At 40.4% G+C, this 27,918-nt stretch overlaps 3 protein-coding genes across 6 annotated transcripts; all 3 read left to right on the top strand.

Moving 5' to 3' along the window:
• The first annotated feature begins 1,455 nt into the window (after positions 1 to 1,455).
• Positions 1,456 to 4,377, top strand: LOC129779613 (transcription elongation factor S-II). 3 transcript variants are annotated; one of them, XM_055787190.1, is made up of 2 exons: positions 1,456 to 1,726; positions 3,070 to 4,377. In XM_055787190.1, the coding sequence occupies exons 1-2, from the start codon at positions 1,658 to 1,660 to the stop codon at positions 3,907 to 3,909; spliced, it is 909 nt and encodes a 302-aa protein (XP_055643165.1). In that variant the 5' UTR covers positions 1,456 to 1,657; the 3' UTR covers positions 3,910 to 4,377. The 3 variants fall into 3 exon arrangements, with proteins under 3 accessions (XP_055643165.1, XP_055643167.1, XP_055643166.1); XM_055787192.1 differs by lacking the exon at positions 1,456 to 1,726 and adding an exon at positions 1,805 to 1,986; XM_055787191.1 differs by lacking the exon at positions 1,456 to 1,726 and adding an exon at positions 2,003 to 2,210.
• Positions 4,378 to 7,272: 2,895 nt separating this feature from the next.
• LOC129773575 (uncharacterized) lies at positions 7,273 to 7,968 on the top strand. Its single transcript, XM_055777202.1, has one exon. The coding sequence runs from the start codon at positions 7,273 to 7,275 to the stop codon at positions 7,966 to 7,968; it is 696 nt and encodes a 231-aa protein (XP_055633177.1).
• Positions 7,969 to 18,372: 10,404 nt separating this feature from the next.
• Positions 18,373 to 22,214, top strand: LOC129779612 (zinc finger protein 501-like). Of its 2 annotated transcripts, none has more exons than XM_055787188.1 (10): positions 18,373 to 18,751; positions 18,959 to 19,533; positions 19,866 to 19,949; positions 20,006 to 20,089; positions 20,146 to 20,229; positions 20,286 to 20,369; positions 20,426 to 20,509; positions 20,566 to 20,649; positions 21,681 to 21,862; positions 21,916 to 22,214. In XM_055787188.1, exons 1-9 carry the CDS (start codon positions 18,729 to 18,731, stop codon positions 21,788 to 21,790), a joined length of 1,212 nt encoding a protein of 403 aa, XP_055643163.1. In that variant the 5' UTR covers positions 18,373 to 18,728; the 3' UTR covers positions 21,791 to 21,862; positions 21,916 to 22,214. The 2 variants fall into 2 exon arrangements, with proteins under 2 accessions (XP_055643163.1, XP_055643164.1); XM_055787189.1 differs by having other exon boundaries at positions 18,374 to 18,819.
• Positions 22,215 to 27,918: the final 5,704 nt, after the last annotated feature.

Genomic DNA, 27,918 nt, shown 5'->3' with positions numbered 1-27,918 from the left:
GCTTGTATTGTAATATGATTTGTATTCCATTCCCAATAGACAAATATCTGTTGGCAATCTCAGTCTACATAAGGTCAGGTCAGGTCAGGTCAGGTCAGGTCTCTCCGTCCAGCTCGTTCAGCTCATTCAGCTCGTTCAGTAACGATGTTGTCTTGTCGATGTCCTCACGAAAAATGAATGCGTTTCACCACCAGAGTATCGCTTAAGTATGCTTTTTTGTCCGATTGAATCGAGAGGTTTACGATGGCAATTTGGAAGGCAAACTAGAGGCGAATGAACTCCCTGAGTTTGCAACTTTCAGTTACTGAGCAATAATCGATTGAAAATTATATGACTTTCGCGATGCGAAACATTTTCCGTTGCGCGCGCATCCAATACTGGATACGAAAATATTGAAAATATTTTCCTGCAACGAGAACGTCTTTCCGGAATCTTCTCGACGCTGGATGGCAACCCAACGAAAAAAGTTCGGCGCGTGTATGTGTTTGTGTGGCGGCTGCTCCGATGTCTCAAGTGAAACCGTTTATGGCATCAATCTCCTCCTGATGGATTCCCTTCTGGCCTAGGGTGCACAAACAGGCTCTTGGTGACACCGTTCATCAGCGCTTTCATGATGAACGAATTCAGCTTCACCAGAACAGAGACAACATGCTCCAATCGCTGTTCAATTATAACTGAGTGAATTTCCGAGCGGTGCTCGCTTATATACCGATTGGTGATTTCAATAGCCTGTTTTGAAAGCAATTTTAAGGCTATTGAAACAAGTTTTTGGATGAAAAAGTAACAAGTATATAACACGTAGACGTTTTATCTTTCTAATGAAGTGTTTATCATACCATTTCGGTCAGTTTTTTAAGAGCTATTAACGCTCAAAATCTCGGTCTCCGGCGTAACGCTTTCGTTTTCGAAGCTTTGATTTTACACCCCGGTATAGAAATGAAAGTCGTAGTCCTACGTCAAAAATTGTTATGAAGTACCGAAATCTATTGATGCAAAAATTTAATCAATCCATCATGAAATGACTGAGCAGTAAGCGTTTGAAATTGGACAATTTTTACGATGTACTCGATTTTCGATTTTCAATTTGTATCCCAATATGTTCCCGAAAGACGTAATCCTACGTCAAAATTAATGTTCATATTCACTAAATATTTCTTAGTAGAGTGGTTTAAAAATTTGCCAGATGGTAATGGTGTCTATAGTATGGTGGGCCATTACTCCGTCCCAAAGAGAATGCAGAATTTCAGATGTATGTAATCAAACTTTTTGCTCTGTTGTCATATACTATCCTTCCAATCTTCACTAACTTAGTGACCAGACAGCCGCACTTCCTACCTTATAATCATCTTGGGAAACCGGTATTTCAAAAACAGCTGTTCCTACCTGCCTATGTGAACATTTATCTATCCAACAAAACTGACATGAAAACATCGACAGACCAAACAAAATAAATCACTCGACTGAAGAGCACACGCTAGAGTGGGATACATGAACAACGTTTGGTTTTCTGGCAAGCGCTTTTTCGAGAAGCAAGAGAGAGAGCAATAAGTGATTTTTATCCACTCACCGCAACAGAAGAAGGCGTCGGAAGATTTTGCCAGAATTTGTTCTCCGCTTTGCGATCGGATTTTGACCGGAAAACCTGCACGAAACCAACATGAACGTCGAGGAGGAAGTGCTCAAGATCCAGAAGAAACTGGGAAAGATGACTTCTTCCGACGGAACGGTGAGTAAAGGTGGCAGATTTTCGATTTAGTATTTTTTCATCGACAGCGCGCATAAGCTTTTGTACAGTAATGGAAGACAGCTCGAGACTGAATCGTGCCGTTGTTGGGTGTAGCGAGAACTGCGGCGAAAAAGCGAAGAAAAACAAACGTTAATCTCTCGTTTTGTCAGAGCGCCTAAAAGGCATCAGACTATTCAGTATGTAAAGTTACTTCGCGAGGGCATGACGCAGTTGAAATGTGGTAAAATATTAATCAAACGGTTAGTTTTGTGAAGATACTTGTTGAATATGGATACCAAGATTGGAAGATTGAACCTCAACAAACGTTTTCCTGAAAAAGCTCTACAAACATAATTTCTATTAAAGCCTTCTATATCTCAGAACACGGTTTAATCAGTGTAAAACAGTTATCGTAATGCTTTTGAATTCAGGGTCATTAAATAAATGTTTACAACTTCTGTTCATTATTGATGTTTGGTTTAAGGTAATAATGGAATAACAATAAAATAAAAAGCTCTACAAAAATCAATCACAAATCTCTCTCAAAGAAATACTGCTGACTAAATGTGTCTGGAATTCAAATCTGAAATAAAAAAAAGGGTCCGTGTTTAAAAACTCAACACTAACCTTTCTAATTCTATAGGAACGATAATTTTTCATGCCATGATGTGTCAATTACGCAAAACATGGAATGTTAGCTGTTCGTAAACGATTATTCGTCTCAGGTTACGAATTTGTTAGAATAGCGTTCCAATTAGGAAATAGTGTTTTCTTACCATGCATGTTGCATTTTCGCATCACTTCATATCTCTAAGGCATAAAGGTCAGAGAACATATCCTCCAACCTCCCATATTTAGCCTACCTTAAAATAAATTAAGTTGCTAAACATTTGCTATATCGATTGCGTGAATTGTAAGTTTATCAGATTTATCATTTTAACCCAATTCTTTATATTTTGTTTTCTATAGTAAACGGTGTTGCAATAGTTCGCTATTTAACGTTCCTTGACGATATGTTTTCTAAAGTTATATTTCTTTAAAGTGCCTCAAAAGTGGCAAAAGTGGGTCATTCCCAAAATACCAGCAAGCTCATCTTGAGTTCAGGATGGAGACTCATAACGCCGCATACTCAACGTCCTAAACAATTTCTGGCTTTTCTTTTTAACAGAATTCAATTAAAAAGTGGTCTTATGCAATTCAATAATAGTGAAGCCATTTTTTTTGTAAGTTCCTCAAAAAAAATTCGCATTTCAATACTGCCGACATTCGAATCTTAGCAAGCTATCAGTGGATCGAAAGGTCAGCAATACGAATAATATTCTCTTACCTTTTTCTTCTTCCAGGGTCAGGAGCAAGCGCTGGACCTACTGCGGGAACTGCAGCGTCTGAATATCGACCTCGACATACTGACCAAAACCCGTATCGGAATGACCGTAAACGAGCTGAGAAAGTGTAGCAAGGACGACGAGGTGATCAGTTTGGCTAAATCGTTGATCAAAAGCTGGAAGCGTTTCTTGGCCGCGACTCCACCGTCGAAGGAGTCCTCCAAGGAATCGTCGAAATCGTCGAGCAAATCTTCTAGCAAGAGCAGCAAATCCGATAGCAGCGGCAAAAAGGACTCCGACAAGGACAAGGAGGTCAAAAAACAGTCTCAGACAAGTTTCCCGCCACAGTCTAGCAATACAACGGATGCCGTTCGTCTGAAGTGCCGCGAGATGCTCGCCAATGCTCTCCGGGTGGAAGGAGAACAGCCGGAAGGTTGTCAAACGCCCGAAGAGCTGGCCGAGGAGCTGGAAGAAGCCATTTTCGTCGAGTTCAAGAACACGGACATGAAATACAAGAATCGCGTTCGCTCTCGGGTAGCGAATCTAAAGGATCCCAAAAATCCCAGCTTGAGAAGTAACTTTGTCAGTGGAGCCATCACCGCCCAACGCCTTGCCAAAATGGCCCCTGAAGAAATGGCCAGCGATGAAATGAAGAACCTGCGTGACCGATTCGTCAAAGAAGCCATTAACGATGCGCAACTGGCAACTAACCAGGGAACCAAAACTGACCTGCTGAAGTGCGGTAAATGTAAGAAACGTAACTGTACATATAACCAACTACAGACGAGAAGCTCCGATGAACCTATGACAACTTTCGTCCTATGTAACGAATGCGGTCATCGCTGGAAGTTTTGCTAAACTGATACCAAGAAACATTTCAACAATTCTTTTAGTTTTGTTCTTTTTGATTGAATGAATTCAACCACCCTAAAATCACCAACGAAAAAAGGCAAAACCGCATATTTTATACCTTATATTTAAACCATACGAGTGTGTTGATGGAACGAGCGAAACTGCTAATCCCTTTTATTCGTAGAAAAGGACAGTTCAATTCATTTCATAGGGGAATTATTTTTTAATTCATTCGCGATGCCCTTGCACTTCAAAATATGGGAGTTTAATGAACCACGTGTTATATCCGTAGTTTATGCTTGATACGCGTGACAATGAATCTTTGGATTCGTTAGAACCATTAGTATTCTGAAAGTTTACTAAAACTTCTGATGAATACAAAGTATGACCCATTTAACACAGATATGATAATTTAATTAAATGTTAAGTTGTGAAACCTGCATAGTGTGTAAAGAAATAAAGATGAAAACGAAAGTCAGGTGTCCCTTCCTTATCCGAAATGGAATGATATCTCGTAGTTGGGCTCTATTGGATGGAACCTAGGACTAATTATGACATTCCATACAGAGTGATAGAACTTTCTCGTTCAGTATGGGGTGAATGTAATCCCAATGTACGTAATGGTTCAATCATGTTCTATACCGATGGATCGAAAATGGGTAACAGTACAGGTGCTGGAGTGTATGGTTCCAGAACAAAGATTTGTGGAATTTGTGGATGTGGAACTCGTCGGCATATACCATAGACTTGACGTAGCCCTACATGAAATAACCAAACGGCGTAAAATCGCACCACCAAGGTGGTCAATTGGCCGGACCATTTCGTGAGATAACACGCTCACCAAACTTGGTTCTCAATAAATCGATTGTTAAATTCGCTGGGTAGCTTGTGGCGCCGTCTTGTTGAAACCACATATTCTCCAATTCGGGCCAAAAATATTCGGTTATGATTGAGCGGTAGCGATTCCCATTCACAGTAACGTGCCGTTCTTGATCATCTATTGACGAAGCCATTCAGCCAGAAATACGCCTCATCGCTGAAGATGATTTTAAAGTTGTTGCTCAGCCCAATCGATCCACGAACATACATGCGTCAATTTGATCTTGTAAGGATGTAGGCCAAGATTTTTTCGCAAAATTCGCCACAATGACGTCACAGAGATGCCTAACGCTTGAGAACGATGTGTGAGAGTCTAATTTTGATCTTCCTCAATTGATGCGCTAGCGGCAACAATGTTCTCGACACTACGGGCACTGCTTTGTCTTACTGGCACGGAAACATTTTGTACTGCGCCTGTGGATTCAAATTTTTCCACTAGATGCTCAATTGTTGATCTGGCAGGACGATTATGACGACCATAAATTGGACCTAGCGCTCTCAACGTTGAGGTCATTGACTCCGAATTTCGGTAGTGAATTTTAATAATCTCGACTCGTTGTTGGATCGTATATCTTTCCAGTATGAAATGGCAAACCTTACTGAAGAGAAATGTCAAGAAAGCGGGAAAAAATATGGCGTCGTTTGTTGTCCCTATCGGTCTACTTTTGTAGCGTCTCTATTGAAACACCCGTTACTTTCAAGTGCTATTAAAATTTCATCAGACAAATTATTCCTGATTGGTACCTATCTCGATATATCTTTCAGTCTACTTCTTCATCAATAAACAGTAGATAAGTTTGAAGAGAAATAGAAGAATCAGGACATACCACAAAAGCTCAAAATAATGTACGCAGTGGTCCACACCCAACAAGAGATAAAATTGGCCCTATTATATAAATCGAGTCGATATGAATTTTGCTCGTTAGCTCTATTTTACCATTATAGATATCGAGCAAGTCGATACAATCGACCGAGTGATAGCTATCGGTGCAAGTGACAGAATATTTCGAGTTGTTTGGTTCGCTTATTGCATATCTTCAGAGAATTATTTTATTTTGGTTTGTGTCCCTGATATTTTCCTTTGGGAAACATTTCAGAAACGCCTAAAATATGCAATTGCAACACATGAAATTTGAGCTCGGTAAGAAATTATCTCGATTCACAAAATACGAAATTTTGCTCGTTGTAATAGTAATAGTGATTACCGAGCTCGAATTTCATCTGTTGCAAATTGCATATATTTCAGCGCTATTGAAATATACATATTCAGAGTGAAGTAAGTTTTCCAGAGTTTGAAGTCTCTTTGTTGTTAAATTCATTCTATATGATTGTGGATTTTCTGCCCTACTTCTTTTGACGATATGTTCAGCCAACAGTTTGAATTTCATACAAATAATATCTCTTGTGCTCTCGTGGCTGAGTGGTTAGCGTAACACCTAACATGCCGGGGGTTCGGGTTCGATTCCCGATACGGTCGGGGGAATTTTTCGTCGTAGAAATTTCCTCCGTCTTGCACTGTGGTCACGCGTATTCTAGAGCTTGCCACTCAGAACGCATTCAAGGAGCATAATTCGGCATAGAAATCTCAATCAAGTACTAATGAAAATGACGCAAGCAATACTACGGGCCCTATTCCAGAAAACGAGACGAGCAATTCGTCTCGTCTCGTCTCGGCTTCAGTCACTGTCGAGACGAGCAAAATATCCCATTCCAGTACACGAGTTTCATTGAAATGTTTTATTTGGTAGACTGGAGAGACTTCAGTCAGTGTTTCTCGGTATGATCAGTGATGTCAGATGAAAAGACATGTTTTTGTTTTGAGAAAAAAAAAATATTAAAATTATTAAAATATTTTAAAAAAACATAACAAAAAGAAATAAGTTTCATATATCTTTTGGTTTCATTGATATTTTTCCTCGAGCATATGGTTCACCTAATCAACGATTTATCAAGAAAAGTTTTAAATTTATATATATATCAACAATCATCGACCGTGCGAACGAGTCATGATCATCTCACGCACTCGATCGGTGCCAATAATAAAAACAAATAATCCTTTGTTGTGCCTTTTGCACCCAATTTCTAAACGGGATTGTTTTCCCTGATTTGACCGGTCAAATAACATTGACCGTACTCTGTATATATACCTCTTAGATAGGCTTTGAATAAATATTTTTTTGTATACACTCGAAGTGAACAGAGTCTTTTTATGGCCCTTGCGCCAAAGTGGTGACCCCGATGTTCGTAGTTAAAAAGCAGTTTTCGAATACTGCTATCGCGCTCGAAGTAGTTATCAGTCGATAAAGTGATTCCGTCGCAGCATCATGACTGAGCCTGAGCCAGAACCCTCTGTGAAGTTAGAATCAATCAGTTCACCTCGTCTCCAACCGCCGAGTATGACTGATTCGAATATCGAGTCGTGCTTCCTATCGTTGGAATTCTGGTTTCGGCGCGCAGACTCAGTACGATACGCGCAAATATAATATTGTTATGGCACAAGTCCCTCCGAACAAATTAACGGAGCTGCGTTCGATAATCGACAATGTGCCGGCCACCGAAAAGTACCCGTACATTAAGAAGAAGCTCACGGAACATTTCGCCGACAGCCAGCAGAGACGTTTGCATCGGGTTCTGTCGGATATGCCGCTCGGAGACATGAAACCCAGCCAGCTGTTCAACGAGATGAAGCGTGTTGCTGGAAATTCTCTCGGCGAGACGGTGCTGATGGATTTGTGGGCTACTAGACTGCCACCCCATGCTCAAGCTGCTGTGATCGCATCAAAGGGTGACGCCGCCGAGAAGACGACTATCGCGGATGCCATCGTCGATTCGATGGGTCTTCGTAACATCCACGCCATCGACATGAAGGCGCAGCAGACACCATCGTCATCAACACACGTGGCGGATAAACCAACGCAAGGCACCATCGAAGCCCTTCATCGTGAAATTGCACAGCTATCGAGCAACCTCGAAAAAAAATTTTCTGCACGTGGTGCCGGCGGTTATCGAGGGCGATCGCGTTCACGCTCACGTGGTCGTGAAAAGTCAACATTCGTTTCCCGTGATAAAACGCCGTCGGATGAACTGTGCTGGTACCATCGTGTTTTTGGACATGACGCGCGGCAGTGTCGGAAACCGTGCTCATTCGGCCAGTCATCGTCGTCTGGCACAGCCAGCAAACAGTGACACCAGATGTTGGATTCGTCGTTGGAGGTAGGCGAACTTTCTAACGACGCGAACAAAATTTTTCGCCTGAAAATCACGGACACGACCACCAGCATGCAGTTTCTGATCGACACCGGGGCCGATGTGTCGGTCATTCCAAGAGGTTCTAGTTCAAGCCGAATGAAGCCAACCACGATGAAGTTGTTCGCCGCCAACGGGACAGCAATCAAGGTCTACGGTGAAGCTCTTCTGAAGGTGAATCTTGGACTTCGTCGTGAGTTCTTGTGGACATTCCTGATCGCTGACGTCACGTCTGGAATTATCGGTGCAGATTTCATTTGCAATTTCGATTTGTTGATCGATCTCAAACGCAACCGCCTGATCGACAACACCACAACTCTCGAATCGGCCGGAGTGCTTGCGCAAACGAGTGAGTACTCCATTAAAACATTCAGTTCAGTATCACCGTACGCTGAAATGTTGGCCGGCTACCAAGGCATCACACGACGCGCTCCATCAGGCACGGAAAGCCAATCATCGATAGTTCATCGCATCGAGACCACCGGACAGCCCGTCTACGCCAGGCCACGACGTCTGCCACCGGACAAGCTCGAAGCCGCCCGTGCCGAGTTCGAACATCTCATGAAGCTCGGGATCTGCAGACTGTCCAGCAGCAACTGGGCCAGTCCGCTGCATATGGTGAAGAAAGCTGATGGTTCTTGGCGCCCGTGCGGGGATTATCGTGCCCTGAACGCTCAGAGCGTGCCCGATCGATACCCGCTTCCGTACCTTCAGGACTTCACGACAATTCTGCTAGGTAAAACTATTTTTACTAAAGTTGATTTGCAGAAGGCATTCGCATTCCACCAGGTCCCGATCCACCCGGACGACATACCGAAGACGTCAATCACGACGCCGTTTGGACTTTTCGAATTCTCCTACATGACATTCGGATTGCGGAGCGCTGCCCTGACATTCCAACGGCTCATCCGCGAGGTTGTTCGGGGGCTGGACTTTATTATTCCCTATATCGACGATTTGTTCATCGCCTCATCGTCGCCCGAAGAACACAAGAACCATTTGCGACAACTGTTTGAACGGCTAAAGCAACACAACCTGGCCATAAACGTGGCGAAGTGCGAATTCGGCCGGTCTGAAATCACCTTCCTTGGACATTCCGTCTCCGTCGAGGGGATTCTGCCATTGCCCGAACGAGTTGAGGTCGCCCAAAACATCAAGCCACCCATGACCGTGAAGGAGTTGAAGAGCTTCTTGGCGATGATCAACTTCTACCGGAGGTTCATTCCGAACGCGATCGAAGCCCAAATTCCGCTGCTATCGATGACCCCCGGCAATAAACGAAACGATCGGATGCCGTTAGTTTGGACCAATGAAACTACTGCTGCTTTTGAACGATGCAAGCAGCAACTCGCCCAAGCAGCATGGCTTGTTCATCCTGCCAAATCAGCCGAGCTTTCTCTCTGGGTTGAGTAAAGCTACGAGAAGCTATGCGTGATCTGCGTCCCAAGGACACGGCATGGCATGGGAACCGACCTGTTTTCGTGCATCAAGATCTGCAGACCTGCAAACACGTGTTCATTCGCAACGATTCCGTGCGTCCGTCGTTGTCTCCCCCGTACGATGGTCCGTTCAAGGTGCTGGGTCGGAAGAGCAAGCATTTCAAGGTGGACGTCAAAGGACGGACGACGAATGTTTCCATCGACCTGCTTACACGATGGACGAGCAGCAACCGTCACAAAGTAGATCTAGTCCCGCGCCAACAGCGAACGAGTCATCACCATCTCATGCACTCGATCGGTGCCAATAATTAAAACAAATAATCCTTTGTTGTGCCTTTTGCACCCAATTTCTAAACGGGATTGTTTTCCCTGATTTGACCGGTCAAATAATATTGACCGTACTCTGTATACCTCTTAGATAGGCTTTGAATAAATTTGAATAGATATATATATATATATATATATATATATATATATATATATATATATATATATATATATATATATATATATATATATTATATATTACTGAATTGAATTTTATGGTTACAGTTCAAAACATACATTGCTTATGCAATACTAGTTTAGTCGTGAAACAATTTTTGAAGATAAAGGCGGAACAGAAGAATACCGATGCTTTCAATCAACAAGGTGAACAAACACATCAAACAAACTAGACGATTCGACTGATTCATCGACGAGCGCGGTCGTCGAGCCAGACGAGCTACTCGTCTGTTTTTAGTCGAGCTCGGCTTCTGGAATGTGAAAACAAACGAGAAGAGCGCTCGTCTGCTCGTCTCGTTTTCTGGAATAGGGCTCTACGTTGAGTAAAATCTGGAATTATAGAAATCGAGGAAAACAGCTCGATTCGTTACTCTGCTCAAATGTCAGTGGCGGTGCTGAAATGTTCTGAACCGAGTTTGAAATGTTTCATGAAGCACTATAGAAAAGATGCCAAATCTTTATTTTTTGAGACATCTGCTATGAAAATTATAAATATCTATATTTCCAAAAGTGTTAATATGGTTATGTTTTGGAGAAAACTGATATTCCCTCAACGAATGAAATAACGAAAGCATACATAAAAACTTCATCATGGAACAATTTGCTTTACAAAAATATAATTATTAGAAAATGAATTTTTTCATGTATTTTCACAACTTCAATCTATGGAATTCCGTAAGAAGTCACATGAATTCCACTTTTTTTAGCAAAACAATTTTTTGTGTGTAACTTTCTTTTAGCATCGATTTCTTATTGTAGCGGCGTCAATAGCTTTGGTGAATTGGGCCACCACGTGTGGCCCTAAATTCTCACTTGTATTCTTTACCATTCACCTCATGTCAATCCAAATCTGTAATTTATAAAAATCATTATTGTTTTGCGAGTCATTTCAGTTTTAGCATATAGTATAGAAAGTTTGGTATGGTATAGCAATAAAAAAGAAAATTGCTGACAAAGGTAACACGTACTAATGTACGCTAGCAGGAATAAGCCATTTTTAGGTAGGAAATTCGGTTGATAGTAATTCAAAGAATATGATAAAATTTACTTATGAAGTTATATGTATCGTAGAAGAAACACTTACTTTCTGCCATTCTGAACCAAGACGCATTGATGGTCTCAGTGCATTAAGCTCCTCACTGAATTCCTCCCACTTTTCCTTAACCGGGATTCTATTCGAACTGCCTCCACCCTCAGAAAAATCCTCGGTCGAAAACTACTAAATACATTTGGTAATGCAAAATTAGTAGAATGTACAAATTTTTTGTACATATTGTCAACAAACCAGCATCCCTACTAGAGATTAGTATATTTTACTCGATAACATTAGTAAGCTTGGATATTGTCATATCTGAAAATTGGTGAGAAAAGCGCGTATTAACCATTTTCATTGTTCCTATAAGGCAATACGGAGGTATAATAAGGATATAATTCTGATACGTGCATTTTCGGCGAGAAAATGTAGCCGATATTGGGCTTCCGAATCATTGTTCTGCTTGATATATGTGTTTATTAGTACGGTCGAAAATGACTATAGATTGGTAGTATTTACCAAAAAATTCGTTATATTTACTAATTATTTCTCTCAGTGCACAAATAACTCGAGCTACCTATGTTTACATTCGCTTTCGTTGGTTCAACGAGTCGTTCAAACTGGTGGTGATTTGTCGTCCACTCATTTTCAGCCAATGAAATATGCGCTGGAAGTAAGTTCTGCATTATAAATTATAACATGATTAATATAAATAATGCTGGATTGAACACTTACCTTGTATAGACTACTAGCTGACCCGGCAAACTTCGTCCCGCCAAAAAATTGTTTTTTGTTATCATTCAAATATTCACGTTTTCTTACTATGAGCAAGTTCATGGACCCAATCGTAGAACTGTTCATTGATTGATCTTCTATTCGTCTCCGTTGAATTTATTTTTCACTATAAAATTCCTAGTATTTCTAACAAAACTCATCATTATAATATCAGATTATTTTCAGACACAATTCTCGTTCAACATTTTTCAACCACTTGTAACTAACAACTCCGTTACATGGAATAAATATTTTATACAGAGAATATGATACAATAAAGACAGCCCTAAACCGGACAATTCCTTCCTTGAGTTCTGCTCTTATCAACACATCTGGCGATCCTTTTTTTTTGGTATAGATAGAAGAAGATACAGAAGTGCGTTTCATCACATTAAAATCCATTTCCAGTTCAAAACAAAGATCAATTTCGCTATTAAACATCAAATGGACTAACAGCACTTGTCACTATGTAATTGTAGAACATTTGGGAATTTAATTTTCCGAATTTTCTCTTTTTCCTTCAGAATTTTCTGAAAATTTTCAATTGTCATGTTTGGCTGGAATATTTTTGGTTTAAATATGTGTAATATTTTAATGGGACCCCCTCTCCATTCCATAGGAGGGAGGGGTGTCATACAATTATAGAAACATTTCTCATATCCAAAAACTCTCACCACCCTTAGAGAGCGGGAGGCGTGTCTAATCACCATAGAAATATTTATTGCATCCTAAAACCTCCACATGCCAAATTTAGTTTCGTTTGCTTGATTAATTCAGAAATTTGTGTTCCATTCCTATGGCAGCCCCCCCCCCCCCCCCCCCCCCCTTAGAGGTCTAACTACCATAGAAACATTTATTGCATCCTAAAACTTCAATATGCCTAATTTGGTTTAATTTGCGTGATTAATTCTCGAGTAATTCAGAAATTTGTGTTCCATTCGTATGGCAGCCCCCCCTTAGAGAGGGGGGGTGGAGAGTCTATCCATAATAGAAACTATCACGAAAACCTTCCCCGAGCCCAAAAACCCCTACATACCAATTTTCATGTTGATCGGTTCAGTAGTTTCCGAATCTATAAGAATCAGACAGACAGAAATTCATTTTTATAGATTCTGGCAGCACCGTAAAACAAATACTGATCAAAACAAATGAACATGTGTTGTTTTTTTTTCCAAAATATATATTTTTTTAAGGCACATGTGGCGTTAGCCTGACGGGGCCGGGAGTCCAATATTTTGACAATTTTTGTCTTACAACTATGTTAGTAATATGTAACCGATTACTCGCGGTTGGCTCGAGGTTAGTATTACAAGTGTTCTCATAATTGGTATGTTGCAGTCTTCGATGCTCTGTACCTAAGTGGTGCGGACTCAATCCACTTCATTTTCAAGCAAATTTATGGATTTTTTCAAGCGATTTCTTGCAATAAATTCTCAGACCACCAGAGATGCCAGATTAATAGATATGTTAGTAAATTTACAGACATATCTGTAAAATACTTTTTATTTTTGTTGCAGACTTTTTGGATACAACAATATTTCACAGGTTTTTGAAAAATGAGAGACTCTATTTATCACATCAAAGATATTTGACTCATCGTATTACATTTACCCATAGTTTTAATACATAAAAAGTTTTTATATTTAGTTTATATGAATACACATGACGTTAGACCTATTTTTTGAGTAATTCATAAACACTTTGTCGTCCGGCGTAACCACAGTCGTTATGTGCGCAAACTAGAGCCTAACTGCCGGTGTCACCACAGTGATTACGTGCGCAAAATAGGTCGCATTGCAGTGATGTCGTGAGCATAGTATCGCTCAGTGGCCGATGACAGTACTTCAGTATCTTTTGCATTCTGTTGGTGTTTTGTTTGGTAACAATAAATTGTATACGTCAGTGTTTTTCATGATTTCATTTGCCCTGAAATCATTGCTGGCGAAACAGACACTACGATTCTTCACGATGAATGAAAAATTGCATTAAATGTATCTATACTATACTTCAAAATTTCATGACAGTGAGGGAACAGAGTCGAGAACTTATGAGAACTATCGATGAGATTGGTAAAACTTAACAGATTGTAATTTACCGAGAATATCAAGAACAACCGACGACAAACCAAGTAAACCGAATTAGCGCTGCCGCCGCCAAGCGAATCATTTTTTAGCAAACGTACGGTGCAACATGTGCGTCGCTAATTTCCTAAAAAATGACTCTCCTAGAGGGGTATCCTTTGAGCAAACGACAGTGAGTTGATTCTCAAAGCCTTAACCCTTTCGTTACGGGCGTCGTCTATTGACGACAACCACGTGACGAGCTGTGTGTACGAGCGTCGTCTTTAGACGACATGAAATTCATACTGCTCTTCGATCACACCAGCGCGATGTGCATACTTTTCGGCGCAGTACTCCGTACAGGGGTAGCACTGCGGCGGAGCACACATTTTTGAGTAATATTAAGATTGACTACAGCCGAGCGAAAACGGAAACCCACGGAGTTTTATCCCAGTCCTTGAGCATCCCTTCAACCTCGCACTGTTAGCCTATATCTATCTATATAAATGAAAATGAAAGGCCAAATCTGTTCGTAAGCAAGCCTCGAAGAAGGGATGATCCGATTTTAGACTTCTTTATTTTGTTGTATTCGTCTCTTCCCGTAGATCAATATAGTGGAGAGCAAAATCGGAAAGTTTTCGGAAAACTCAGAAGGAATGTAGGAAAATTCGGAAAAATGAATTCTCATATGACCGAAAATTACATCATGATAAGCGCGTTTAGTCCATTCAATATTTGCGCTAGCGAAGTTGATCTTTGTTCGAAAGTGGAACTGGATTTTCAGGCAATACAACGCATTCCTATATCTTTTATCTATCTATATGAATAAAAATGGAAGGCTAAATGTGTTGCTTATCCGCAAATCCGATGAAGGAAAGGTCCTTTTTGAGCTGTCTTCATTTTATTGTATTTGTGGTATTCTGCCCACAGAACAATGTTATGATGAGGAAAAGTTTCGAAATTCGTTCTATAGAATTCATATCAAAACAATAATGATATGACATATACTACATTTACTAGCTGACCCGGGACGAAGTTCGCCGGGTGAGCTAGTATGTGTATATACAGTTATTCACATTTAATGCGACATGCCGAGGCACCACTCAGTGTCGCATTGGAGGCTATTTTGACTTGTAATTAGACATTGGCGATGAGAGTGATACAGTGTCGACGCCTGGTTGGGACTTTCAATTTGGGACCATAATTTAGGCCCCGAACTTGATGTTTACAAAAACGTCCAATTAAAGGTAAAAATGCCCAATTAAACGTGTCGCATTACAGGTCTGTCATCCATTTCATGCCAATAAAGTGGTTCTCAAGAGGAAAAATGATTTTTCGGACCACCGGTTAACTTTAAAAAATCATATCTCAATAACGAAAAAAAAGCATCTCTGAAATCGAGATATGTTATGTATAACAAGCTTTCAAGAAAAGTATAAAAAATATATAGCGCCCTCTAGTTCAAAATAATAAAAAAATACAATCGATAAGTACAAAAACAAAATCCTTTTTTTTCCTTACAATTTCAATATATTATATTTTAATGAAAAGCTAGCTCATTGGCTTCAATTAGATATGTCGATAATCTAAATCGGTTCAATGATTCAAAAGTTATGATTTTTTGAAAAAAGTCAGTTTTGGGAAAAACTGGGGAAAAATAATTTTTCGGACCACCCTAAAATGGAAATGGTCACCCTAACGAAAAAAAAGGGTTTAATGTTTTGCGATAAAGAACAAAACTACCACTTTTCATTGAAATCTGAGAACCACTATATCGGTTTGGCATGGAATGGCTGTATATATAAAAGATGTACATATACAAAATATACAATAATATACAAAAGACAATCTAGCGTGCATCGCGATGTACAAAGTATCAATGAATCTGGAAAAATTAACATTAAAAGAGATTTCTACAGATTCGCACGCTTTTACAGACATTTCCACATTTTTAACAGACTTTCTCATATGTTTACAGCCTTTTTTTAAAAATCATCTGGCAACTCTTCTTTCCACTTTTCATCGAATGTTTTCAAATCACAGGAGTAAACATTTACGTGACTGTGACTTCGTTTGTTTTTATTTCGTTCGGAGAAAAATTATATCAGGGAAAGTGGACATTAAAAATGCGTTGCTCAGTGAAAGGCTGCCCGAATACGAGTGAAAATGTTCGCGTTAGCTCTTATAGCTTCGGAAACGTATTTACAGACGCACTGGGTTGATTTTTGCGGAGACGACAAACTAGTTCCGAATAAGGATTCGCGTATCAGTGGAGTAAGTACGATGTTTGAATTATTGGAAACCAAAAGTGTAGCAAACCTTTCATACACATTTTCAGGATTATTTTGATAGCGTCTTAATGCAGTGGACTGTGAAAACTGCTACTTAATCCCGCTGCGAGATACCAAAGCAGCCTTTATGCGGATTGCCCAACGTGAGAACCCAAAATCCCCCCGTGGGCGCGATGCAGACTGCCTTCATTGCAGTGATGCAGCGGGGATTTTCCATTCGCATGGAAATTCACATCACTGTAGCAGATTGAGGGACTCGTTTCATCGGAGACAAAATACAACACACACACTTAAACTACTATAACTATGTACATTGTATTTTACTTAATACTATAGAAATATACATGAAATTATACAAGCACTTAAATTTCTTCTTAAATTCTGCTTCAAATTTGCTGCTGTTGCGTACACTCTGTCTTTAATCGAACTGGTGTGCTGTCCTTGTACAGCAAAAACTATCATCCAATCCGTTGGCGGAGCATGTTGGAGTGAACTAAGCGTTATTTGTAGTTTGTTGATATTCGGTCAAGTTCTGATACCTTGCAATATGAGATTCTCTTTCAGAGATGCAATGGCCAATTAAACAATTGACGGAAAAATGAAGTTCGTTCATTTTATAAGTTTAATTATTTTTGCATTTGATAACAATACCTTTTTTATAGTGTTGATTATCATAAGAAAAATAACACTCCTGATCGTTGGATCTCTTTTGACATTTCAATTGGATCTTTTTTGACAGCCGTTTTGATTCAGTCCGCACTACCTAGCTCTGTACGTGTGCCCGACACGGGATACTTCCTATTGGGATGCAGCTGACCATTAATCAGCAACGCCCCCCTAGTCTGTACCCCATATCTAGCGTGGTGCGTCTTTCTCGACTCGAGGAATCCAGGATAGAATGGTCACTAGCCGGCGCAATCATCAGCTCGTGTAGAGTTGTCATGAGCGGTACAACCTTTGGCTCTTGTTGAATGATCAGTGGACTGCACAACCTTTGGCCCGTGTATCTGTAAAGAGTGTGTGTATGTATTGCCGCGACTAAGTAAAAGTTTATCGATCGGATAGGAGGGATATGAAACGGGGACACAACGAAGGAAACATCATTAAACGTTGACATCGGCGTTTCTGAGGAACAGGTATAGATGAAGCAGAAGATCAGGATCCCGGCTACCTAAGATATCCCGGACGGGGATATCCGATTGTCTGCCTTGTGCTCTCAGTGCTCTAGAGAGCTGAGAGCGAGCAGCATGGAACCGGATACACGACCAGACAACATGCTCGATGTCGTGGTAGCCATCGCCACAATCACAAAGATTGTTTGCTGCGAGCCCAATGCGATAGAGATGCGCGTTTAGGTTGTAGTGATTGGACATAAGCCGAGATATCACGCGAATGAAATCACGACCTACATTCAATCCCTTGAACCATGCACTCGTCGAGACCTTAGGGATAATCGTGTGTAACCAACGACCGAACTCATCACCACTCCACATGCGCTGCCAACTTACGAGCGTATACTGACGAGGAATGTGGAAAAATTCATTGTTGTTGTGTTGTGTTGTTGAAAATTGCATATATTTGAGCGTTTCTGAAATGTTTCCCAAAGGAAAATATCAGGGACGCAAACCAAAATAAAATAATTGTCTGAAGATATGCAACAATTGAACCATGCAACTCGAAAAGTTCTGACACTTGCATCGATAGCTATCACACGGTCGGTGCTATCGAATTGCTCGAGCAAAATTCTTATCGCCTTGATTTCTATTATAGGGCCCATTGTTTGGCATAGAAATCTCAATTAAGTACTATATATGATGCGAGTAATACTACGTTGAGCCATCGAAGTTTCCTCAGGAACGTTAGTGCCATTTAAGAAGAAGAATATCTCTCAAAAACACACGTACACCATCATACTGAAATGTCTCCACATGTTTCATATTGTCTTCACAGTAAGTAGAATGTCTTCAAAATAAAGACATGTCTTCAAATTTGGCATCTCTGCCTAAAAATAGTAAAATAGGTAAAATAGGGCTACCGAGTAAAATTTTTATCGCCTCGATAAGAATAATAGGGCCCTATAATTCATAACTAACTTTTGAACAAAGTTTGACAGCTTATTCATGGTTTATTCTTATTGACATTGTTATATATTTTGTTATGTATTTCATTAAACTTACCTTGAGACTTGAAAGTTTATTTCAATAAATGTGAACAAAGAATATATTCCGTAACTGCGAATTAAATTTTATGAATTTAGAACTGATAATTAAAACGGTCGGTAATCGGAAAACATTTATTTTTGAAGTGGTTGTTTGAAAGATCTAGGTTAATCTATTGTATAGTATAGGCCAGAAATTAAAAAAAATACAATGTCCCAGTTATTCAAATTCTTGAGTGCAAATGAACTAATGTCTCTAGAAACAATATGTATTCAGATCGTAAAATAAAGACATATCCTCAAACCTGCCATCTCTGCTCTTTATTTTTGATGAAGCTGTCATGGACACAATTCAAGAGATGCAAATTATAAACAATAAACAACAAAAAAATTGTTCCTGAAAATTGAAGATAGTTTTAGCGATAGATAGTTTTTAGTTAGATGGCGTTTGTTACCAACAACCTGTAAGTTTATTGAGCAAATGTTCAGAAACCTTCACCTTCGCACGCCGAAACACATTTCTACGGTTACGGTTAAGTGATTTACTTGTACATATTTATTTTTGTTTGTCTTGTTGAATAGAATGTATTATTCAACAAGACTTGTTTCAACAAATCTTAACTAACAAATCCAAACGATTAAATATTTACGATCCGTATACATTCGACCAGATCCCATTTCAACAGTAACCAATGTAGCTTTTGCCCCGATATGTGCAATGATGAGTTCCATCACGTGCTGATCCCTTCTCGTTCAGAGTCAAACCTAAAAACTGTCCTGCAGAAGTTAAACAGTCCCACTTCCCAGTGGAGCAGTTATCCTACATGCGACAAATGTCACCAAGAATTCAGAACCGTCCACAACATTCCCGAGAGCTGCTTCCAAATTTTGCCCAGCGTCAAACCGACTGATGACATCAAGATGGATCCAGAGTTAATAATTGATGATCACGACTTGTTGAATAATGACAACATTTTTGAGAGAAACTCAACAGTAGATTCTGCACCGATTGAACCAAAAGATGAAATGCGAATCAAGGGAGAAAACGGAGAGGTATTCTTCATCAACGAAATGAACGAAGAAGACTACAATATATCACTAATTTCGGTTGCTAGAACAAATACTCAAAGTAAAGGTGATCTGGATGCTTCACAGATAGAAGTTCACTCATCTTCGGTACGGCATAAATGTAAGGAAGACTCCACGGATGAAAGTTTGACGAAGGACCATACACAGTCACACACGGGTAAGGATGTAGTGTAACATTTTTTTTGTGAACACGTTGAGTGCCACGGTTTTAAAGCGACTGTATGGAAATTTTTAAACGTATTAGGGCAATGGTTTTTTATCGTAGTGGAAGGTATTTTTGTTCGAAAAGGAATGCTTCTAAGCTTATATGCTTATATTAGTTACCTTTATTATCATATATTATACTGTCAGTCACAGGTGACTGACGCTGCCTGAGCAATAATCCGGTGTCAGCGTGTTAACCGTCGAAACGTGAAAAGTGTCAAAAAAAAACTTAGCTCAAAATACAGGCTAAAAAAGCGCGCTCAGCAGGATCAGTTTTTTTTGCAGGTGAACGTCCCTATCCTTGTCCACATTGTGCGAAAACATTCAAGCGACCTGCAACGCTCGAGCAGCACGTTCGAACTCATACTGGTTGGTAAAGAATGTTTTACTACAATGAATCATTCGGCTAAGTTATCCCTTTACAGGTGAACGTCCCTATTCTTGTCCACAGTGTCCGAAAGCGTTTGGACAACGTACAACGCTTCAACTGCACATTCGAACTCATACGGGTTGGTAAGGAATGTTTCACTATAATGAGCCATTCAGCAGGACCATTCCTTTGCAGATGAACGCCCTTATTCTTGTTCACATTGTTCGAAAACATATAGGACACACTCAACACTCAAACAGCACATTCGAACTCACACGGGTCGGTAAAAAAAAGTTTTACTCTAATGAATCATTCAACAGGTTATTACTTTTCAGGCGAACGTCCTTATACTTGTTCACATTGTCCAAAAGCGTTTGGACAACGAACAACGCTCCAACTGCACATTCGAACTCATACGGGTTGGTGAAGAATATTCTACTATATTGAACCAATCTGCAGTTGTATTCCTTTGCAGATGATGGCTCATACTCTTGTCCACATTGTCCGAAAACGTTCCAAAAGCGTAAAACGCTTTCACTGCACTTTCGAGCTCATACGGGTTGGAAAAGCATGCTTGAAAACGATGAACTATTCAGCAGGGATTTTTCTTTGCAGGTGACCGTCCCTACTCTTGTCCACATTGTCCGAGAGCATTCAAGCAACCTACATCGCTCAAACAGCACGTTCGAACTCATGCAGGTTGGATAAAAAAAAAGTTATAGGATAAATGATCTTGGTTTGTCCAATTTGGGGTGTTTTTACGCAACTAGTAAATGCAAATCGATTTTTCTTCATGAAAATCACACATAATCGATACGAGTTTGGGTTTTATTGAAAAGCCCCAAGTCTCTAGTTGCTAATACTACTATAAGGTGTTGAAATTATTCAAATTTTTATGTTTTTTAACGATTTTCTTCAAAGAAGAATTATGATCATGGTTTGACCACCTCTGATCATGGTTTGCCCAAAAAAATGATCATGGTTTGTCCGGTTTTAGAAATCTCCATTTTTGAATGAAAACAATCGAATTCACAATTAGATGTTGCATTTATCATTGCTTGAGTTTACTGTCATCATATTAATTCATTCAAAATTTAGGCTTTCTTCAGAATAATGCCTTTTCTTGGGCATTTTAGAAGTGTTCACCTCAACACAATCAACACAGAAAAACCATACTTCTGCTATGCGCGAAGCACACCATAAACAAACATAAACAAACTGCAGCGCGCCAAGCGGTTGCCATAGAAATCATGTGGACAAAACAACATTATTGAATTGGACAACTCATGATCAGAATTGAGTTCATCAAAATGCGTTAATTTAATGGTTTAGCTATGTAAATCCGATACAAATGGTAAGCAAGCATGATGTTTACAATATTTATAAGTGTTGTAATCCAGAAAAGGTCTGAATACGTGCCAAATAATCATCTGGTGATCGATTAAAAGTTAGCTCGAATGATGGGCGCATTGACACAAATAGAAGGTGTATTTTATAATCCTTTAAAACATGTGATTTCGTAAAAATATACTATCAAACTACTATAAATCATGTAAAAGGCAATTTCATTTATATGTTTCGAAACATTCGAAGGCCTTATTTGACACAGGAGCGCTGAATTAGAGCATTCAAAAAAGTGGGCAAACCATGATCATATTTTCGACTGGACAAACCAAGATCATTTACCCTAATCTATATTCAAAGTATTCAACAGAGCCATTTCTTTGCAGAAGAACGTCCATTTTCTTGTCCACACTGTCCGAAAGCGTTCAAGAAGCGTAAACTGCTCTTAAAGCACATTAAAACTCATGCGGATTCGTTGCAAACGACGAAACAGTGATTTGAATGCTTAAATGTGAGAAAGGTTTCGCGCACGATGGTTTGATGAAAGACCACATAGGATTACACACGGGTGAGTATGCGGTATATTTTTTGTGAACATTGATTAATAATCTTTTTTTTAAGGAGAGAACCCGTTTAGATGTGAAAAATGGGGAAAAATATTTGGTTCAAATAAAAACATAAACCTCACGTTTTGACTTATACGGATTAGTGAAAACGAGCTCTATTCCATGAACATCTTAGCAGGATCATTTCTTTGATCAGCTTTGAGTGAGTTGGGCCCCTATTTTTCCCCACGGTTACATCATCTTCGTAGAAAAATCATCAAGGTTCCCGATATCAGCTCGAAGCAGTAAATTTATTGGTTTAATTTAATATAATAGGGTAATTCAACTTCTAATCTGTAAGTAGGTTTTTCAAATATAATAATGAAAATACGATTTACTTTGAATATTGCTTTCAATGATTATCTATTATCGCTCATCATGGCTTATCATCAACATCAACTGCGTCAGGGGGCACTTTGATGGATTCATCGGACTAATCCGTCGTAGTATCCTCTTCCTTATGCCGTACAGCACCATGTTCACCTTTCCATTCTTTCCTCCACGTTCTGCGCAGTCCGCTCCTTCGTGGCAATTTCTAACTCTTTCGTGCATCGTACAAAAACACACGGCCGCTTGTGCACAGGTTTCGCACTTTTCTGTGGGCATCGTCATCAACACGTCTTTCTTTCAGGGGTTAGACATCAATTGAATATAGGCTAACCAAAATCAAAATCAATATGGCGTCATTTGTTTACCAACATATCATTTGCGAGGATTGAAATCGTTGAAATCACGGAGATAGTAAAAATAAAGAAAAATGCGCTGCTTTATTTCTAACTGCATGAGCGATTTTCATATTTCGGTTTCACACGGAGGTGTTCACATTTAACATGCAGTTTAAATTCTATCTATTCGATTCGTAATTGACAGAACCAAAATGTCAGTGAACCGCAGCAATATTGGGTACACTGGCAATATGAGGGATTTGACGGTTTAGTCATACCCCTGCTTTCTTTACCGGAGCCACGTCGTGGAACCTCTTTGATCACCCAGTTATTCACCCCTTATTATGTATTTCGAACGACTTAACAAAATTCCATTCTGTATCTCGTTTGAGTTGTTTTTACATTCTGTTCGATCTATTTCTCTCAGAACATTAAATGGACAAAACTTTCGAAATAGGGATCGCGAAATTATGACTCGAACGAAATGGAAATCCGTCGGAATACAGAATAGGGCTGATTATCGGCAAGTACTCGATGATCCGACGACTCCAAGTTCCCAACTTCACAGCTTTCTTCACTGGTGTTTTCACAGATTGTCGAATTCCACTAGAGTTTGGCATTAAAAAGTGGTTCGAATTCACGATTCCTGCTCTTCGCTGTTCAGCACTCAACTTGCGATATGTATCATTCGTGGAACATAATGGCGGATTTACATTAGGGAGGTCTATAGCTATAGATGGATTTATTAACGTGAAAATAGGTGTAAACGGGTGAGAATAAATATGATACACTTTTTCGAGATATATATAACTTGATTAAATTCAGCATATGTAAACGCTTGTGAATTTCTCACAGGTGAGAAATCACTAAAGTTGGATGCAGTTCTACTTCAGGTGAATAAATTGACCGAAAATATGAATATATTCATTATAGAAGTTATAGTGTTATAGTTATAGTGTTTTAGTGTAAACGGTTGATGCGATTTCTATAAATCTCATCATATTTCTTCACATGAATATATCACTAGTCTAAACCCACCCTACAACTCGAATGGGGTGGAAATATACTACGTCGCAATCCATGCACTCGTACTTGAATTGCGCAGTATTTGCGCGCACCAATCAGCATCGCGCCTGTAGTTGTATTGATCGCTCTCACTCGTTTCGTTGTCCTCATTCTGCTTAGCGCGAGGTTGTTGGACGTTGCATGCTAGAACTAGAGATGGGCAATTCAGCTCATCATGGTGAGCGGCTCAGAGCCGTCCAGCTCATACAAGTGAGCTGCTCATTCGGAACAGCTCTTCAGCTCAATTGAATTTTGCGGCTGTCCACACAACTGCATAACTACCATGGGACATTTTATAGTGTTCATTTTCTTAATAGACGGAAATAAAAAATATAAACGAATTTAATTTGTAATTGTACACAAACTAAATTTAATATGGATTCTAATAATATAATATACAACAAATATTGAATGCTGAAATCCAACATAGAAGATGCTTAGGATATGCTGAACTTAAACAACAGAAGAACCAGCAGTAGCCAAATAAAATGCCTTCAGAAATATTGGCTGAGACAACGTTTTTTGATAAAACTACCGAGATATTTTTTTTTTTTGCATCCAAGGATATAAAAATAAATCCATTAATAGGCGCAACGAGAAACAATTCTTCGCCATGACAAAGGTAACAAAAGGACCATTATCAATCATTAGCATTCATGGCGGGTAGTTTTCTGAATTCTTTTGATTCAGCACGCGGAAATAAATTTATGTGTTTTAACAGTCATGTTTAAATAACAATATAATATAGTAATTCCATTTACAAGCATATAATAATTTTTATTATTTTGTTTGGCGATGTAAGAAAAATTTAATGGAACGATTGAATATCTTCAAAACAAAAATCTTTTTCCTCTCTGGCATCTCTGCTAAAGCTAAAGAACGAAGAGGGACACACGAAAACAAACTGACGTCATTTCATAAAGCGCGGGAGACGATAAATTCTTCCGCGTCTCAAAATTCACACTCTCTGCAGCTTTTGCGCTCCACAGATATGCAGCTCATCAGCTCAACAGCTCAGCAGCTCATCAGCTCATCAGCTCAGCAGATTATCAGCTCAACAGCTCAGCAGCTCATCCGCTCAACAGCTCAGCAGCTCATCCGCTCAACAGCTCAGCAGCTCATCAGCTCAACAGCTCAACAGCTCATCAGCTCTCCAGCTCCGTAATGAGCTGATGAGCTGCGTTGTTTTGATTGCGAGCCGATCCGAATCCGCTCACTATGAGCTCATGAGCGGATGGCACATCTCTAGCTAGAACATGTTTTCATAAATTATCCTGCTTATATTGGGGGGGGGGAGATTGGGAGATGTGCATTATTTCGCTGTTCTCGATGACGATGGTTCCGGACGGCCGACGACCCTGAGTGACAAGAAGCTCCAAAGGATGCTGAAGAGGAAAATCGAGGGCTACATCGCTGCGTGCGCTTGATCGGGAGGTCGGTGCAACCGGCCAAACAATGAAAAAGTACCTGGCGAACATAGACATACATGTCAGGAAGCCGATCTCGGAGATGCAGGCAAAAGCGCAGCGGTAGCGGCTGAATAAGATAGTCAAGTTGATTTTCCCGGCGAATCGTGACGTGGCGGTGGTGATGGTCGACGAGACCTATCTCACCCTGGATGGCAACGGCTGGCCGGGCACTTCGTATTTTCCTTCCACCACGAATGAAGTGAGCTCCGTAGTAAAGTTTATTTCACACACCAAGTTCCCAAAAAAGGTGCTGCTGTGATAAATGGATGTCAAAGCCGCTCTTCTTTAGCTCCGGACTGGCCGTGTTCGGGAAAGTTTATAGTACGAAGTGGCTGCCGGAAGTTGCGTCGTTCAAGAAATACCATAAGGGCGAAGACGTGGTGTTCTGGTCGGATCTTGCGTCGACCCACTACTCGAAGCGATCGTTAGAGAAGATGGAGGGGATGAATATCGATGTGGCACCAAAGTGGGCGAACCCGCCCAACGTCGCCCAGCTGCGTCGAATCGAGAATTTCTGGGCAAATCCGAAGCGTAAAATCTACTCCAACAATTATGTCGCGAAAAATGAGAAGGAATTGATAAATAAAACGAAGAAAGAATTTAAAAACATGCCTACACGCATGTTTTCGTCCGCCATGGCGAATGTTCCGGTTAACTGCTGGAAGGGTGTTAAATTTTTGTGCAAGTAAGCTCCCCAACAGTGTCACGTTTCTATGGTAGTTTTGTTCAGCTCTATGCTCAATAATACCTAAACTGTTCATCATCAAAACCACTATCCAAACCTTATGCATGCAAATTAGGAGAAATTATTGAGCTATAGTCAATATTGTTCGTTAAATTCAGTTTGAGGTCAGTTAGAAAACGTTTATCCAAATCCAAGGTGTAGTGGGCACCAAGGCGCCTAGAAGTATATCTTAAGGTGAGGCCGTTTCGTCACTAAGTTAGTTAGAGGAGCGGTATATGAAAACAGTACGGAAGAAATCAGAAGGAACTTCCAAGATGGCTGGAGAGTGGTTTTAGCAAGTTGCCACCACCTTAGAAACGTTATTATATCATATTTTGATTTTATTTGCTCTACTTAGCCTGTGAGATAAAGGAAATGATCTTTGTCTAACTGCATTATTTTCTTTTGTCTAATTTCTATAAATAAGATTCGATTTTTAGCACCTAGCACCTAGATAAAACATGCTTAACTTTTCTTATCTTTTCGAAAACAAGATGACTGATAGTCAAACTATGCATCGATGATACTCCATCGAACCATTTGCTCCATTGAACCACTTCAAAATGTAGTGCCAAGTAGTCGAACATGAGCTTTCTTGTAAAGACGCGTCCACATTACGCCATTCGGCCTTGGCCGCCCGGTAAAGTCGGCTAAATGTGGACGTACCGCCCGGGCTTGCCGACGTGCCGGAAACCGACTCGAATCAAACCGAACTCAACCCGAAACAAGTGGGTCCGGTTCGAGAAAGTCGAACCAAAACAAAACGAAGTAAATTAGCGTTGACGACATAGTGCTTCGTGTGATTGTGACGGCTTCGTGCATCCGATGGGACTTCGGCTTCGTGCACCCGATGTGGCGTCCACATTACATAACAAACCGAATATGCCGCCTGGTACAGGCCGATCGGCATCATTCGGCATAATGTGGACGCGCCTTAAGCGTTTTTACGGGAAAGGCCGAGGACATAGTGAACGCGATGCGACGCGGGCTCGTTTGCGGGGAAGCTCTTTCGTTCATGAATACGGGAATCAAATGCAAATCGCCCGGACCTGACATAGGCTGATGTCACATTAGGCAGATTCGCCGCCGCGGGTTCCGCGAGTAAAATCGCAGCGGAGGATCTACAGTGTATTGTGAATGAGACATGTCACACAGAGCGGGGCGGTTTTCAAATGGAGAAAATAACCGTCGCGATAGCCGCGGCGGCGAATCCGCCTAATGTGACATCAGCCATAGTAATCGCTCCGCATCGCATCGTAACGCACCGCACCGCGTTTACTATGTCCTCGGCCTTTCCCGTAAAAACACTTCGGCATAAAAAATGTCCATTTTTGCCAGGTATTTCTTCACCGTTTGTGGTGGAATTTTGGTCGTATGTTGACAGGGAAGGAGGCCTATCTAAGCGTCTGTTCACCATGGAAGTGCGGCTCAAAACAGCCGCCCTTGACCTGGGGAATAGACGCTGAAAGCGTGAGACTCTAAACATAACTGTGCACTGTGATCTTCCGGTGATGCAAGGGATTGGTGCAGCCCCTACAAGCCACTCGTAAAAATTAAATGTATAGAAAAAAATCACAAAGAAATTCGAGACAGGACAATCGGGCTATACCCAACCAAACAACACGGACTAGAAACTCGGAACATGTAACTGCAAGTCTCCCAACTTTCTTGAGAGTACCCGAATTCTTTCAGAATTACTGATAACCCGTAATTTCAACATCGTAGCGCTGCAGGAGGTGTGCTGGAAATGTTCGATGATGCGATCGTTTCAAAGTAGATATACCACCTACCAGAGTTACGACAATACTTCGGCACTTCTCAGATTCACTATAGTGGTGCTAACATCGATTCAGACCACCACAAAATGATGATCAAACTGCGTTCTAAACTGTCAGTCGTGAATTACATAAGGCATCATTGCTCACCACGGTACTACCTACAACAACTGCAGGAACCGGACGATGAACGTTGAAACACGCACACAGCGTCTTGAAGCTGCGTTGCGTTGGAGATGAACTGAATATTGTTCCCCGCAATGTATGCTGGAACACCCTGAAAGCAGCAATTAGCAGCATAGCAGATACCGTCATCGGGTA

This window comes from Toxorhynchites rutilus, chromosome 3, assembly GCF_029784135.1.
Source record: "Toxorhynchites rutilus septentrionalis strain SRP chromosome 3, ASM2978413v1, whole genome shotgun sequence".
NCBI classification, from domain to species: domain Eukaryota; kingdom Metazoa; phylum Arthropoda; class Insecta; order Diptera; family Culicidae; genus Toxorhynchites; species Toxorhynchites rutilus.
This window is presented reverse-complemented; position numbering and strand designations above follow the sequence as displayed.